Source organism: Dermacentor andersoni, chromosome 3 (assembly GCF_023375885.2).
Source record: "Dermacentor andersoni chromosome 3, qqDerAnde1_hic_scaffold, whole genome shotgun sequence".
In the NCBI taxonomy this organism is placed as follows: domain Eukaryota; kingdom Metazoa; phylum Arthropoda; class Arachnida; order Ixodida; family Ixodidae; genus Dermacentor; species Dermacentor andersoni.
The window spans coordinates 96,275,826-96,291,525 of NC_092816.1; the positions used below are offsets into that span (position 1 = coordinate 96,275,826).

The following is a 15,700-nucleotide window of genomic DNA, read 5'->3' on the forward strand; positions in this document are numbered from 1 at the left end:
CGTAGCCATCTTTGTTTATTTGTACAGTGTTGCCAGCTCAAGTAGCAGTTTCTAGAGTTGTCAATTGCTGTATGGAGGAAAATTAGTGTTCCATAAACCGTATATATACTGCTGCACGCTTACCGGTGATCTTGGGGCACGCCATGTAAGCGAGACCCATCCCGAACCGGGTGATGCCTGACGAAAGTCCCAAGTTCTCCACTCCCAGCTGGTCGGCGAGCACGGGCACGAACAGCACGGCCACAGTGCCGTTGGTGCTGCCCAGCAACGCGCACATGAGCACCGCCACCGCATAGCGGTCGGGTCGCATGCTGGGCATCGCGACGCACAGCGCGCCCGTGAGCATCGCGCTGGCGCTTATCAGCACGCGCCGGTCACAGAAGGCCCGGTCCGACAGCGCGCCGGCCACGAGACGGGCGCAGGCGTCGCCGATGGCGGACACCGAGAGAAACACTGCGCCGTCGCGGCGCGTGAAGCCCTTTTCGATCGCGAAGTCGACGAGGATCATCAGAACCAGAAGCGTGTAGACCGAGAAGGCGCACGTCACGGCCACCATGTAGAAGACGGGCGCCCGAAGGAAGCTCCAGTACGACGAGCCCCCGGCATTGCCGCTTGCCTCCAGAGCGTCTTGACGGACCGACGTCTGGCGACAGAGTCCTTTGACCGCGGCGTCGACGGCGACGGCTTCGGGACATCCGTTGGCGATCATGACTTCCGGCTCGGACACGGACCACGGTGGTGCGACGCCACTATTGTTGCCGGTGCTACCAACTTCGCTATATTGAATCTTGACTTCCGGCTCGGACACAGACCACGGTGGTGCGACGGCACCACCGTGGTTGCCGGTGCTACCAACTTCGCCATCTTGAATCTTGTAGGCGCCGTCCAAGCGCGAGTACGGAGCGTCGCCGCCGCCGCTTTGTTTCCTCTTGAGGAAGCGGAAAGAAATGCGCCCGAACTGTATGGGTTTAGGACAGGGAGGAAGCTCGCGCGTTGTCGCCGTGCTGTTTGCGGCAGCTGGAGCACGTCCGTCGGAGGTTTCGCGGGTACACACTCCGACGATGGCCGCTTGGTTGTCGGGTAAAGACACGTTCACGTAAGAGCCGAAATCCTCGCTGCTTTGCAAAATCGACGTGCACTTCAGCGAAGGTTTCAGTCGCACGTCCCTGGACTTGTTGCCGTTGTGTTCGTCGTTGGCGGACGTGCCGGCTTCGATGACGGCCTTGTAGGTACCATCAATCGTCGCCACTGTAACGGAAAAGAAGGGAGGCAGCTGCTGCAGCCGCTGCATATATCTACGTTTAAGTGTACACGTAACACATGCGCGCAAACAAAGCATACGTGTGTGCTGTCCGCACGCGTTTTTTACTTTGGGCGACTCAGCTAATCATGCGTCCACGACGCCGCAATTCTGGCAATCGATAGGCCATGTCGTGACGCTCCATACGCTGGTTCTGGACAGACCACGAGGAGGAGGAAGCTGGTGTAGACGGAAAGTCAGGGAGGTTAGCCAGTTCTCAGACCGGTTGGCTATACCCTGTGTTGGGGAAAAGTGGCGAGGGGTAAAATAGATAATAGAAAGTAGATATTAGATGTTGGATTGCCCAACATTTTGACGAGACACACAGAGGAGAAACACACCACCGGGTAGGGTGAACAGAAAGGCAATTAAAAGAACCCATTGAAGTGGAGACGAAACTTGCCAAGGTTGAAGACTGGACGTCTTGGCATTAGAGGTTGGATTGATATGAGAGGTTGGATTGGACCTCTAATATGCTATACCAACACGCCCAGTCTTCAACCTTGGAAAAAAAAATAGATTTTACAAAAAGAAAGAAAAGGAAAGAAGAGCAAAAAAAGAAAATAGAATAAGGAAAGGACAATACGGCACTACTTAAAGTCAGTTCCCAAGACGAATTCTCCGAAAGAAGCAACTTTCAGGCGGGGCAGACGCACACAGACAACACATAAATCTTTTGGACTGTAACAAGTATCAGTACTGAACATTTAACGTCGTGCTCCAGCTCTTCCGATTATTACCGAAGTTTCAGCCAGACAATACTTGGGAGGTGTAAGTGCGCGTGTCTGACTAGCGATGTGTAGAGGCTTATTTTCGATATTATTATTCGTTGGGACATTGGCACTGCTCATTGGCACCCACTACGGGCGTGGCCCTTTGCGCATGCGCAACTGCTCCGCAGGCTCGCATCGCGGCCGCAGAACCGACACAGGTCTCTCACTCTCCTAATTTCCGCGCACCCCTTTGTTGTCGTTTTGTTTCGATGAAGGCACCATCGATCATCAGGTCTTAACCTTGTGATGCTACTTGTTCATGGTCTTGGCACGAAAACCCCAGGATTTAATTATTTTCTTAGTTACATGTTCATATGCGTTGCAACTTACTAGATCTTTGGATGGTCGTTTTCGAGCGCTGTGAAATATTCAGCTAAGCTGTACTGTAGAAAAAAAAACGAGAAAAAAAAACGAAGAGTATACGAAAGGCGTGAATGTGACTCCATAAACGGAGCATACTTGCTTTTCAAATATATAAATCTTTCTTGAGAGTACTTTGCACTCCACTGGTGCATGGAAAAAAAAAACGACGTCACTCGCAGAAAGAGCAATTTAATTCATAAGTTGAAAAGGTGCCCTCGAAAAGCATTCGGCTTGCTCAGTCCGCGAAATAGATTTTCACAGTGCGTGCACTGTGGGATATTTGGCCAGGGTGCCTTCCAAGTCTTGTGCTGCCGTCACGCTGCTTCGGCAAGCTGCATATGATAAGGGTAGAGTTCTGAAGCTTGTTCCTTCAACCACGCTCAGAGACATGTTTTTTAGCAGCGTTGCGGCCAAGCCCTCGTAAACGTTGTCGCTCGCTCTCGTTCTGAAAAGGCGATAGGCGTTCGACCGAGGTATCGGGGCGAGCTCCACCACTGGAAAAGCTGGCGCCACCGTCGGCGTGACGTGGCATGAAGGATCACATGGACACAGCGGCCACGTCGGCTGCTTCGGAAGCGCCGAAGCGAGCTGAAAACGAAAGTTTAAGGTCCCAGCTGCGCTGTGGTTCTGATTAAGTGGTGAGGCTCTACCGCCTTGGGTGTTGGCTTGACAACATTTGAAAGTACTCTAACAGGTAGTGGCTACCTTTGGAGGCGTGCAGCATGGTAGGCTACTGCTCGGTGCCGCAGTGCCTGACGCACGCAACGGAGCCCGGTGTCGGCCTTATTCACACGTAGCCGCAGGACAAGCTGCGTGAAGCTTGGCTCGCGAAGCTTAGAACTGGCAGACAGCCATCGGCTGCAACTAGGGTATGCAGCAAGCACAGACGCAAGGAATATTTCTGCTACGGCGCCGGGACTGCGATGTTCGGTGAGCAGAAGAAAACGCGTACTGAGAAACTCTCCTGCACCCGCTGCCCGGCTAATGTCATGACGGTTTGGTCCATGAACTTGTTGATGCTAGATACTGGCAAGTTCACTGGAACGGAACATTAAAAAAAGGCATGACATATGGTCATGTTTGTGTTATGAATTAATGTACTAGCTTACGAAAAAGAAGCAGAGGGAAATCGCACGCTGAGAAGAACATACAGTGCGACGCGACTTGAGAAATAATACTGAAATGTCCAAGAATTTAGACGACAAAAATAGAAGGTTCAATCGTCGTAACGGCACATCACAGTCGCCGTAGGCGTCGGAGTCTCTATACCGAAATTATTTTTGAACAGTTGTGATAGCGTTCACGCAACAATGGTTGCTAGTGTGCTGTCAAATGCTCATACGCTGCGGCCTAAAGCTCACGGCACGGTGCGAAAACGCGCTCACAGCGAAAGCAAAACATTGTGCGCGGACATACATGGAGACGCGCAGACGGTCGCTGCGAACCCGTGCGATCGCTGCATTGAGGCTTCATTCTGCTATGCTCCATTCGGTTATGCATACAGTCCACTATAAGAACATATTTCACATGATTTTTTCTCAGCGTTTGCCTACCTTTCACGCAAGAATGCGGTTCGGGAGACTCCATCGCGGCGACCGCGCTCAGTGGCGTTCACTGTATACGTATTCGGTAAACAGATAGTGTCTGTAAACGACTCTGTGCTTCAGTTTGCCCAATATTATTGTTTTGACAGTAAAAAACTTCCCTCGTTTTGAGAGTACTTACAGAAAGGTCCAGGAGGGCTGCCGCGTGGTGTTTTTATTGAGCGCCGTAAGCGAAACCTATGAGGAGCGCGCCGCGTGATCCCTAATACTACGCAAGGGAGGCGCTTCCGACAGATGGCGGCTCCGTAAGGCCTCGGCCCCATATTATATGCTCTGGTAGTGTGAACGAGAGCTGTTATATAGCGTGCCTCTTAAATTGAAAACGGCTCCGGATTTGGCTGCTGCTGTAAAACGGACTGGGGACACCAACCGAAGTCAGTATATAGTCATGTAGTCCACCAGTCATTTGGCACGAAGGTTTTGTAAAGTATAAGGCTGGCACATTTCTGGGATTTTCGTTCGCAAGCATCGAAGTGATCTGTAGACTCTGTCCCTGTTTATAGATAAAAGCCCTGGCGGTTTTCGGTCGCGTCTAAAAACTGCGCAAGTATAAGAATGTCGCCTGTAAGTGCTAGAATTTTATCAAGGGCGGGCCAACAAATTTTACGCTGCTGTGGACACGTCCAGGCACAAGAACCTCTCAGAATGCGAGTGTGTGGCCTAAGCAGTGACAGGGCGTCTGACTTTAGCACATGAGTTCAACAGGGCTAGCTCTTACTGCAAAACCTTACTGTAGCCACGCTTGAGCATGATGAACGAAAGAAAGAGAAATGACGTAAGTATGAGATTAAAATACATTTTACGTTGTTCTATTGTTTTATATCTCGATGGAATATTGGCATTCGGACAACGCATATGTGCGAATGTTCGAAATTTATCCGAATACGAATTGAATGCGCTTTGCTATTCGACTCGTATTTCATTTAAGGATTCAACTTCTTCTGATAGTTATCTTTCGAAAAATGAACACGTATTCGAAACGATGGCTCTTACACCCTGTAACGAAGTATCTGCGAAGAGAAAGAACTCTGCTATGTTGCTAAATGGCCATAAGTTCGTGTTCGGTTCCTTGTCCCAAGACACCTTTCCTCGAATTTTTGTATGCGACAAAAAATTTTGCTACTAAAACACGTCTGCTTGAAACACTAAAAATTGTCACGAAAACACTTTTTAATTTATTTTATTTTGTTTTCATCACAGCAGACTGTTGCCGCCCTTGTCTGTGTTCTAGCGTGCGCCAATATTGTCTTACAGACTGACATAAGCTGACGCTAGCTGTCAACTTCACAATTTTTTTATGCTAGGTGTAAAGCGACTCATCAACTAAGCGTCCTCGTAAATATTAGTCTTAGCCGTCACGATCGGCGCATGTATGCGTGTGAAACGGCAATGCGAGTTCGGGTAATTTGGTAACTCCCGTCAATTAAAAGATTTAAACTCTGTGAATGCAGCAAACAATTTTGAATCATAAGCAAAGCGTCAATATAGCACATTTGCAATCGTCATGTAATCAAATTGTTTCCTGTTACGAAAATCAAGGAATGTGCACTTCTTCCGCTCCCTGGTACAAATGTGGCGGAGTAATTATGGATCTCAGATTTTTATTGTGTTGAGTAAACGTCTTTATACTATACTGTAGAAGTTACGCAGGCTGTTTAATCGCTGCAGTCTTTGTCTTGCTGCTTGCCGAAGCTTGTGGTAATATTTTAAGAGCAACAATTCATTCAATGCGTTAGTACGTGAGGCGTTTGCATGCGCCTCATAACGCAGCAACCTCAATATTTTGTGTTGATGACCACCGCATCATTCTCATTACAAAAAAAAAAAAGGAAAAGAAAAGAAGAAAGCAAACATGGGTCATAGCATTTCGCTCAAATGAAAGAAAAGCGGAAATTGCCGAAAATTTTTCTCGTAGAGATAATCTCTGGGAAATAAAACTGGCGCTTTCTAAATAAAAGTTGTTAAAATCTGGCGCTCAGGCGGGGCTCCGTCGTTCCGAGACAAAAAAATCCCGATAAGATTTCATTCGCACAATACAGCGGCCGAAAAAGAAAAGAACTTAATTTTGTTTGATCAAAGGAGGAAGGAGTTCTGAGATTTTTTTTTTAGTAATATCAACCGAAGGCTCCCTCATGGAGAAAGGAAAAGTGGGCCGGATTTTTTTGACAGGGAGAAAACAGAGCATGGCATGGAAGGGGAAAACGCCGAGTTCTTTCTTCTTTTTGAAGCAACAACCGAAGAGTGGGGCAAGAAAGTACGTGGAAGTTTTATGAAATATTAAAAATTCACCGACGATTACGATACTGCCTAATGCGAGATTTGAGCGCTGCTTTATACGTGTTTTTATTTCGCGATATATTGGCTGGCGCGGACAATCTGCACCGTGCGGCACGTTGTAAACGGAGCGAAATGTGTCCCGACTGCCTTGCTAATCGTGACGCGTTGGAAGCGATTCACAGCAGCCGCCGCAGACAGATCTCCGCTCATGCAGTGCTTTATTTCCATACAGATCGCGCTACTTTGGCGCCATCTCGTAGGCATCGTCGCCGCACAGCCCGTCGGGCGCGGTACTCCGCTTTTCTTCTCACGCTTTCGCCGTACGCTCCTGCTCCACTTTCCGCCTCATGGTTCCACTGCACCCTCCTCACCCGCTTTCCTCCTCGAGCTCTCTTCGCTATCGCCGTCTTTCATCCGCGGTCCGCGTTCGCTCTTTCATCCTGTTGCTGCGCACGTTCGCTCGGTTACGATGACGCCGAGCGACGGCGCCGACGCTCGCCGCAGGAACGGGCGCCGCTGCGCTTTAAAAGAGTGCAGAAACCGTGGATGCTGTCAATATAAGCGAACAGGCGTGCGCTTCTAGAAAGCTGTTCGCTTTATAAAAGACTGATGTGCTTGAAGGCGTATACCTGTGGCAGTGAGGGTATTTATGTACAGTTCTCTTCTTTCTTGCAATGATTTCGAAGGAAACAAGGCCGATAACCAGCAAATCTATAGCGGTAGTATAGGGGGGTATAGAGAAGTTCGTTCGTCATGTGTGTCTCCAGCCACCCGAGCGCCAGCGTGGGTAACCACTAGTTGCTATCCTCCTCTCCCGCCTCCGCCACACGGTGAGAGGGCGGCGGGAGAAGAGGACTGTCTTCCCGAGCGTTGCATATGAAGGACATGGGGCTGGCTTCTGAGCTGTAAATACGCAGCCTGCCTACCGCTCTCGGATATGTGTGCTCTGACCGCGACAGACTTATTTCTCTCTTCTTTCCTCTTTATGTTCCCTTCCCCGAGAGCGCCTCTTCCTCTCTACAATGACTGTCTCACATTATGTTACGCGTAAACCTTCAGGCGCTCCAACGCTCTCGCATGATAGCACGTGCGTCACAAACTTCGCAACTCAGTTGTGCGAAAACACGTGTACTTTGCATCAGTGCCTTTGTGTAGGCGGTGAAGGCCCGGCTGCCGTGAAAAAAGGCGAAAGAGCCAAAGAAAGTTGTAACTTCGTCGCGCGAAAACAAAGAAGAGACAGAAGCGAAATGACATGTTCATCTGCATCATCATTTGCTTCCGCGCTACGAAGTAACATCTTGGAGTACCAACCTGCCCGATCCTTAACACTGTTAAGCCAAAGGAAGCTATTAGTTTTACCAGAAATAAAAAAAATCGTGAGTGTACCTTGTGTCGAACGCTCCAGATTCGCTGCTGATCCTCGCCGCTGCTCTCCGTCGCTGGATGTGTTAGCTGAAGCTGTCGCGCGCGAGATCTTGGCGCGCGCCTCCCAGGGTGGCGTCTTGAAGATGATGCACACTGAGAGGGCGTTGAGCATAAGACCGCCGGTGATGAGGAAGGCGCCCGTGAAGCCGTACTCCTGCGCGGCATTGGGAGGGACCACACGAAGGCGAACTTGTCGAACGAGATCAGGTTGACTAGTTCCGATTATTCTATTAGGGACTTACGAAGCCAGGGTGAAGACGCACAGACGTTCCAGAACCCACACGGGTTTCTTGGCTGCACTTGCTCGCACTAGAGTGTAATTAAGGAACCTGGACGGGCTCCGCAAGGTCTCTGCGCTTTCACCTTGGCTTGCTTAGTGACCGCAGCTTCATCATTTACCATGGTACCTCACCAGACGAATTTTCTTCAAACCCAAGGTAACGAGGAGTTGATACGTAGTAAGCTGTTGAGTGAGAAGAAATTTGCATTTGCGCGAAACTTTCTTTAATGCGATTGGCATTCTTGGGATACTTCAGGCATTTACTGGTGTCTATATCGGGGTCCTTAACGGCTTTTCCGCTAACTTGAGTCACTGGGTAGTTCATGGTCTAATGGGTAGAGCATCGGAATGCTGTGCTGGGAGAACCAGGTTCGAATACAACCGTCAGATTAACGGGGTCGATGAATATGTAACTCTGCGTATGTGACGCGCTTCAGTTAAACCACTTTGACCCGAACTTGGGTCACTGCAGGTATGTGGCATTGGCTATGTGCCGCACTTCAATGGCAAATAAAGAAAGAAATCGCAGTTTAGCACGAAAGGCGAAGCGTCGATTGCGATAGCAAATTAGTGGACGGCTATACGAACTAAGGATAGTAGTTTTATCGGCCGGATAAACTTGTGAACATAGGCACACTAGCTAAATTAACAAACATGGTAACACACGTGCACAAGCAAACATGAACACATCTGACTCGGTGACAGCGGAAACTCGCAGTAAAAACGCTGGCTTGAGGAAACGCGGGAGCAGCATCGAGCGAAGTGACATTCGTGCTGTCATAGCTTGAACGAAAAGTGAGCGCCGAGAACACGCAGCACGCACAAAGCTACGAGTCGCAGACGCACCTAGACTTTGCCCTCAACGCAGTAAGCTCTCAACATACGGCAGGGTGACCGCGCGTAGTTGCTACATGGACCTTTGTAGCCGGAGTAGACCGCCGCCCCCTCTCTCCCCTCCTCCCAGTGCGTCGCGACGTTGGGTGACTCTCTCACGACGGGAGACGGTGCGCTTCCTGCCTGCTTTCGCATATTTCGCGCGTTCACTCGCACATACAGCGTAGGGCGCGCGTCGACGGTGTTATCGCCTTTGGACTTTACACGGAAGCTCACGGTGGCGGCGACGGTGACAGCAGAACTACGTTTTGAGTGTCTTTGTAATTGCTCTCGCAATTAAACGGCGAAGTCTGCGGATTCCAAGCGCTGTGGGAACCGGTTAAAGCGGAACGTTCATTGGTGTTTGTAAAGAACGCTTTTTCTGCTTAGCGATCATTTGCAAGTGGAGACCACACGACCCAGATGTACACATTTTCACTGGGAACCGCGTCGCTCAATCTAAACTCTTTTCATCCGTTGGTACAGAGATAGAGAGAAAGAAAGAAAAAAACTTTGGTGTAAGAGAAAGGCGGAGGAAACGGCCGGAGGAGAAATTCTCTGCGGCCCGCTACGCTAACACAAGTTGGAAAGGGGAAGCGGGCAGCCAGCGCGCTGCGACATTGAGGAGCATGGCGCCCAGCGCTCTCTGGCTGCCCGCTGCTGGGTGACGTAAAAGTGCGGCGCCTCGAGTGGCGCGTCTTTGCGCTCGCTGCAGCCTCCCAGTTTCTGTTTCGCGCCCTCTGATTTCGTCGTGCCACAATTCCGGGGGTAATCTCAATTTTCTAGATCCAAAGGTTGATATTGCTTGAACCGAGAGATCACTTCAGTTTCACAATTACGATGAACGCGCTGATAAAAGATTAAAAGTGTTAATTGGCGACTAATTAACGTGTATCACCCGTCACCTCATGGTCGCCACCACTTGCGGTATGTCTCCGAAGGGACCGTCCTTTTATGTCAAAACGACTATATTTAAATATTACTTAAAATCTTCTTAGAAAGACCTTAGAAATACCGTGAAATGTTTACACCAGTCGTGGACATGCGTACGTGATCATCCGATCGTCAGCCTACTAAGCTGCCAATCTTCAATTACATACCACTCTCGCCCCAGCCCACTCAGCTTATTCGCCAAACTTCAAAACCACATTGCGCCACCTTTGCCGTCCTCGACTGAGCATCGATACCTTCCCGCGACGCCCATTTCTATTAGGACACCGCCGTTTGTCTTCTATAAGCATTACGTGACCTGCCCAATCCTGCTGCTGCCTCTTAACCTCAAAGGTCTGTAAACAAACAACTATGGGTATTCGATCTCTAATCCATGCTGCCAAATTAACCACTCCAGCTTGTTTTCGCCAAAGTGACTTGCAGAATTCTGTAGTCTCATGTCGCAATTGTTGGAGCTTTCTGACGTTCCCAAGGAAGATGGCGGAGGGTCGCTTGACTATCAGGGAGGTATAGTATGTGAGTCCGAAGTCTACATGCTGCCCTATGCGTCTCCGCGGATGCTGGGAAAATTGGAGGTACTACAGGAGCCTGTCACACGCCCATGAACATACCTGTAAGTGACTTGTTCGAGCTAGACATCGACGCGTATAGGTCAATGTCTATAGGCTTAATTGCGAAAAATTGGGACGAGCGAAAGGAAAAAAAAAAAGCGTGGTTACGAATTGCCCTGTGTGGCTCGGCGGCTGCATCACGCAGTGCTTGTGGGCAGGCCGGCCAACTTCAGGCACACGGAACGAGTCCTTCGACGGCGCATTCTGTGGTATACTAACCGAAGTGACAGCGCAAGAAAATATACATAAACACCAACCGTGCGGCTCGCGCCGCTGTGCAATTTGACTCGGCACACGCAGAGAAAGGAACGGCGAGGAGCAGGACGGCGCCTGGACATTTGAGGTTGGTGAAGTAGACAGCAAATGATAACCGAGGCATAGTGGCCACAGATGTTTCTGTTTACAGAAAAGTTATGTACGCACTGAAATCCAAAAGGCATTTGCTACAACCTCTCTACACAAAGAACAGTGGACTTGCATGCGTGCTCAGCTCAAAGACACTGTTCTCTTTCGTCATGCGACACGCTGCCTTCTGCGCAGCCAGGGTGGACTTTATTTGCAAAAAAACTATTCCAGCTGCATAGAGAGAAGCTTCACCGCCACCCAGGCGTGTTCAAGAGTTTTTTAACTTAACTAGAACAACTGCGCGCGCCAGCACGATGGAAAACATTGAGGCCAACAAATCCGACCCACGCAGCTGAGACCCACTCCTCTTTTGTTGATTTCCAAAGCCACAGCAGGGACACAACACACAGCACACATAGAGTGCACACAAGAAACGAGAACTGATACCAGGCAAGGCTCTGTCAAGAGTGGTGCCGACGCATTACGAAAGCTTTCTGTCAAGCTGGAGGTGTATCGAATCAACATATAAGCAAACCCGAGCAACCACTACACGTGAAAACACATACAGGAATCCGACGAGAACTCAATGGAAAAGGTCTTTCTCACAGGCGTACACAGACACTGCGATGCAGGTGCAACAATGAGAGGCAAAGAAAAAGAAGGGGGAACATAATTACAGAACAAGAACACAAAATATACGTCGGAAACCCCCTAAGAACATGCACGTGTATGTACATCAATGCTTGTTTACTGCGACAAAAACGGGAATCTCATTGTATGTACATTGACGAAACATGCACATATATTATGCAGTATCTAGAAACCCATGCAAACACAAGAAAGCAAAATTCCTCACCAGGTCAAGTGGAAAAATGCTTCTCAGAAAAAAAAAAAAGTTCCTAGTACAATGTTTGCCAATACAGAAGCTGTTCAAAAACAAAAAGCAGAACTATGCATTCACAGAGAAGGGGGAAAGAAGTAATGAAAGCAAAAGGAAACTCTAACATTTGTTCCTGGTCCCTGCACTTTAGAATCTCCCAAATATTTACAAACATGGCAAAAGTTGCACAATGTGACAGTGGTTTGAAGCAGGATGCAAGGGAGAAACAAATAGTCTTTGAAATGCTCCCGCACGTGTGGTGAAACTAAGGAAGAGATGCATGCTGCAATGTCGATCCCAGAATCTACACCACATGCAAATCTGCACTTCTCTACACCCCTGAACATTTGAACAAGGCTTTGCCTGGCAAGAGAAAAATATGGAATGATATTGTGTACCACACTTACGTGGATTTCCACACTGCATTTAGAGTGGCATTGGCCACTTGTTGACTAGAGGCTCAGAGGGAAAAAATGGCGAAGTAGAAAAAAATGTTGCCATCTAAGCAGCAATCCCAGTTAAAAGCACAAACACCGGATGCAGCAAGATGCTGAATTCTCAGACAGCAATGCCTGAAAAAAAAAAAAAACTGTTCGAAGAGAGCCTGTCAGGCTAGCAAACAATGAAGGGTAAGTAAAAAAAAAAGAAAAAAAAGATTCTCAACATACATCAATCAAGCTAATTTGAGGTGCAACAAGGCTTTGTCAACCACATCTTTTCATTACAGCACCATGTGACATTCAACAAAGCTGCGCTCTGTATGCACATTAATGAACAACCAGAAGATGGCAAGAATCCTAAAGTCAACTATGTTTTAGTGGGAAAGAACCTTTCGTTGTCCAGTTTGACAAACTCAAACATCTCAAAAATAAAAAGAACTTAGAAAACCAAGGCAAAGAACAGAAAAGCCACAAACAATCGAAGTTTCAAGAAAGTGGACTCAAACCATATCTGGGTGACCTTGTCACACAGCCCTCTGCATGTTGCAACTCTTCAGGGTGATGCACCAGCAGGCAGAAGGCACTGCTAGGAATGAGGATGCGTCTGAACAAAGGAGGGCAAAGCTGGGCCTTGCCATCAACATGAGAGCGGGCGGCTGTTTGGGACCAGAAAACGCGACAGAGAAAGGGGTTGGCACGAGAGAGAGATGGAGTCCTCGCAAGTGATGAGAACACAAATATCGTCGTTGAGGTGCTCCCACTTTGAATTGCCCCTGCTCACGTCCTCCTTTTTCTTGTCCCGCAGTCCTCACTCGTCGGTGCTCCAGAAAAGAGTGGAATGTCACGTATACATGTATGACCTAGGCCAAATAAACTCGGTTAATTCCCTGTTCACTTCAAGCTTTTACAATTTATTCGATGCAATTCACACTCCAACCTAAAAAGCTTCAGAAATATTGGCTGGGGACAGAGGAATGTATAGGAGTTGGAAAGGTTAACATCTGAAATTTAATTTTTCAGGGGCTGTAGGATAACTTCGAACAAGTCCATCCGATGCATGCAAGATGACCAACACGCGTCACGTGTCAATATACGGACCACGAACAAATGTTTTGAGGCATGTGACCGGAGCGTCATAGAGAAAAATATAGGGCATTTGTTTTATGCGGTGGACTTTAACGTTTTACAACGGGCTTTCAACCTATTCCTTGAGCTTACAGGTACGCTTGTCCTTCATCTGGCATAATCTAGAGGACGTACTGTGCGCAAGTGGGCCTCGGCTCGCGAGTAACGCCTTACCTGCAGCAGGAGGTGCAGTATCTGTGGGAAAGCGAACCCGGCCAATGTGCCGCCCGTGTAGTAGATGCCGTTGCCCGAGCCACGGTATCGCTTGAAGTACTTGCCGATGATCACGTCGTTCGTAGACATCCCGATGCCGTTGCCGATACCTGCAACGACGAGAGATTGAGATCCCGTGAATAAGATTTTGACACAGGAAATTCGGGTGTACGCACTATGTATACGCGAAAGGTGTTGAAAGCGGTATACTAAGGCTACAGATTTAAATAATGTAAATTTAGTTCGAAGGAACGGGGCGGGACGCGAAATCGAGACAACGTAATTGAATATTGTTGGGCCAGTTGGTTAGGTGGTATAGTAACTTTATCTTAGTGGTAATAAAAACAGATGCGAAGAAGGACAAGCCAGACGCTATAAATGTCAGACGAACATCTGGATAAGAAGTTTGGCTTAAATAATAAAGAAAGACAAAGAGAGAAAGAGGCTATAATTCAAGATACTATTAAGGGAATGAATGAGTCAGACAGTGATTACGGAGGCGCATGGTATAAATACGCAAAGTGAGAATAATCAGGAAATTGGGAGACGGAGGTTGCATAGAGGCACCTGCGGCATAGTTCTTTAGACATGGATTACTACTCTCTGTAGCAATGCAGAAGGCGTAATGCCACCTTCGTGGCTTCTTTGTCTCTGGGGGCAACCCAGACATCCGAAGACATGACGGGCAGGACCTCCATAGGTGCATACACTGCTCTTCAATGATAGTGTGTACTATCGCGCTCAATGTGATCTACAACGCGCTACCGCGTTGCCAAGCGCGCTCCCAGGTCGGATAGAGGCGCCAACCAGTGCGGTGTTCTTGACTTAACGGGAGAGAATTACGATGCATTTGCTTCGAGAGAGAGAGAAACAGCTTCATGTAGTCGCCTGCAGAACGACACCATGACCAAATGGCGCCGTGACGCGGGCCCTGACGTCTTCTCAGCGGGTGGTCTCTACTCAACTCCAGCGCGTGTTACTCCCGCGGTCGGTCGCCCTGAGGGGCAACGTTCCGTCGGTTTCGCTCGGCCTTTGTCCTTCAAGAGCCGCCGAGACCTGCTGGACGGCCCGAATCGCTCCTTCTCTCGCCCTCTCCCAGAGTTTCATGTGCCAACACTTGGTCTGATGAAGACGGTCAGGATAGATGGCGGCCGCTTTCTGTGCGGTGAAATACCGCAGATAACAAAGAGCGAGTTCGCAGCGACGTTTATATTGCGATTCCATTTAGAAAGAGAGAAATGGTATATTAGGCGTCGAGCAGTACTACAGAAATCTCTGTGACGGCGCATCGAGGGGTGATAAAGCAAACGTTAAATTATGAGCTGACGACAACTCTCACTTTCAGAAGCATAAATGACGCACAGCTCGCACAAGGGGAACCACCCGCCTGCGGCGACCATTTTCGCGGGACAAATATTCCCTCAAGCCTGGGATAACTTGGGAGAGAGGGCGAGATCAGGCACGAAGGGGTGATGTTCGAAGCAAGAACAGCGGAACCATCTCTCTTTATGTCGAGAACACGGCGCCAATCGGCGCTATTATCCAAACTGGGAGAACGCTTAGCCACGCGCTCGTGCGTTATAGCTCATACGGAGCGCGTAAGTATACCAATCTCGCGTCTGTGTGGAACATATCATATTCCTTTTAATTTAACAAGTTACCTGCGATTAAAAAGCTGATGCCGTTTACAGATGATTATCGAGTTCATTCGGACTCACAGTAGGCGTAAGATAACGGCGCGTGGGTGATATTTAACAAAATTTTTCTCATTGATATGACTAACCTTGATTTTTCTAATAGATTGCTGTTCGCTGGTTACATATAACGGTGCCGGCAGTTTCTCGCAGTCGTACGTGCCAATTCTCCTTTGAAGATGGTTCAATTGTTTGAGGAAAACTCCTCTGTGTGGGATTAATCATAGCCAAATGTAATATGGGCGCCTACCACAAACAAATAAAATAACAAGATGTTTCGGCACCTATTGTCTCAAGTTTGTCGACGAGGCCCCCGTACGGGTACCAAAACGTCTTGCTATTAATGTTTGTAGTCGGCGTACCTTTTACGTTTGACTCTTTAATAATGTGGTATATGATCGACTACAGGGACTCACTGATCACACTATTTTATTTTTTCCGCAAAGGAAACAATCGCTCATGACATCTATAAATGGGCAAGAGAGACGTAGATGTAACCATCATGAGAGTCTCCCATTAAAGCATTGTATAGAGAAACTGGGAAGT

The 15,700-nt window shown here is 48.4% G+C and overlaps 1 protein-coding gene across 4 annotated transcripts in view; it reads right to left on the bottom strand.

Moving 5' to 3' along the window:
• Window positions 1-15,700, bottom strand: part of LOC129387480 (uncharacterized) — a 51,341-nt gene that overhangs the window by 3,640 nt on the left and 32,001 nt on the right. For all 4 annotated transcript variants that reach the window (XM_055076406.2, XM_055076404.2, XM_055076408.2 and 1 more), the window contains 3 exons: window positions 13,422-13,570; window positions 7,704-7,896; window positions 124-1,248 (listed from right to left, as the gene is read on the bottom strand). In XM_055076406.2, coding sequence (XP_054932381.1) covers window positions 124-1,248; window positions 7,704-7,896; window positions 13,422-13,570 — 1,467 coding nt within the window. The remainder of the gene's footprint in view (window positions 1-123; window positions 1,249-7,703; window positions 7,897-13,421; window positions 13,571-15,700) is intronic.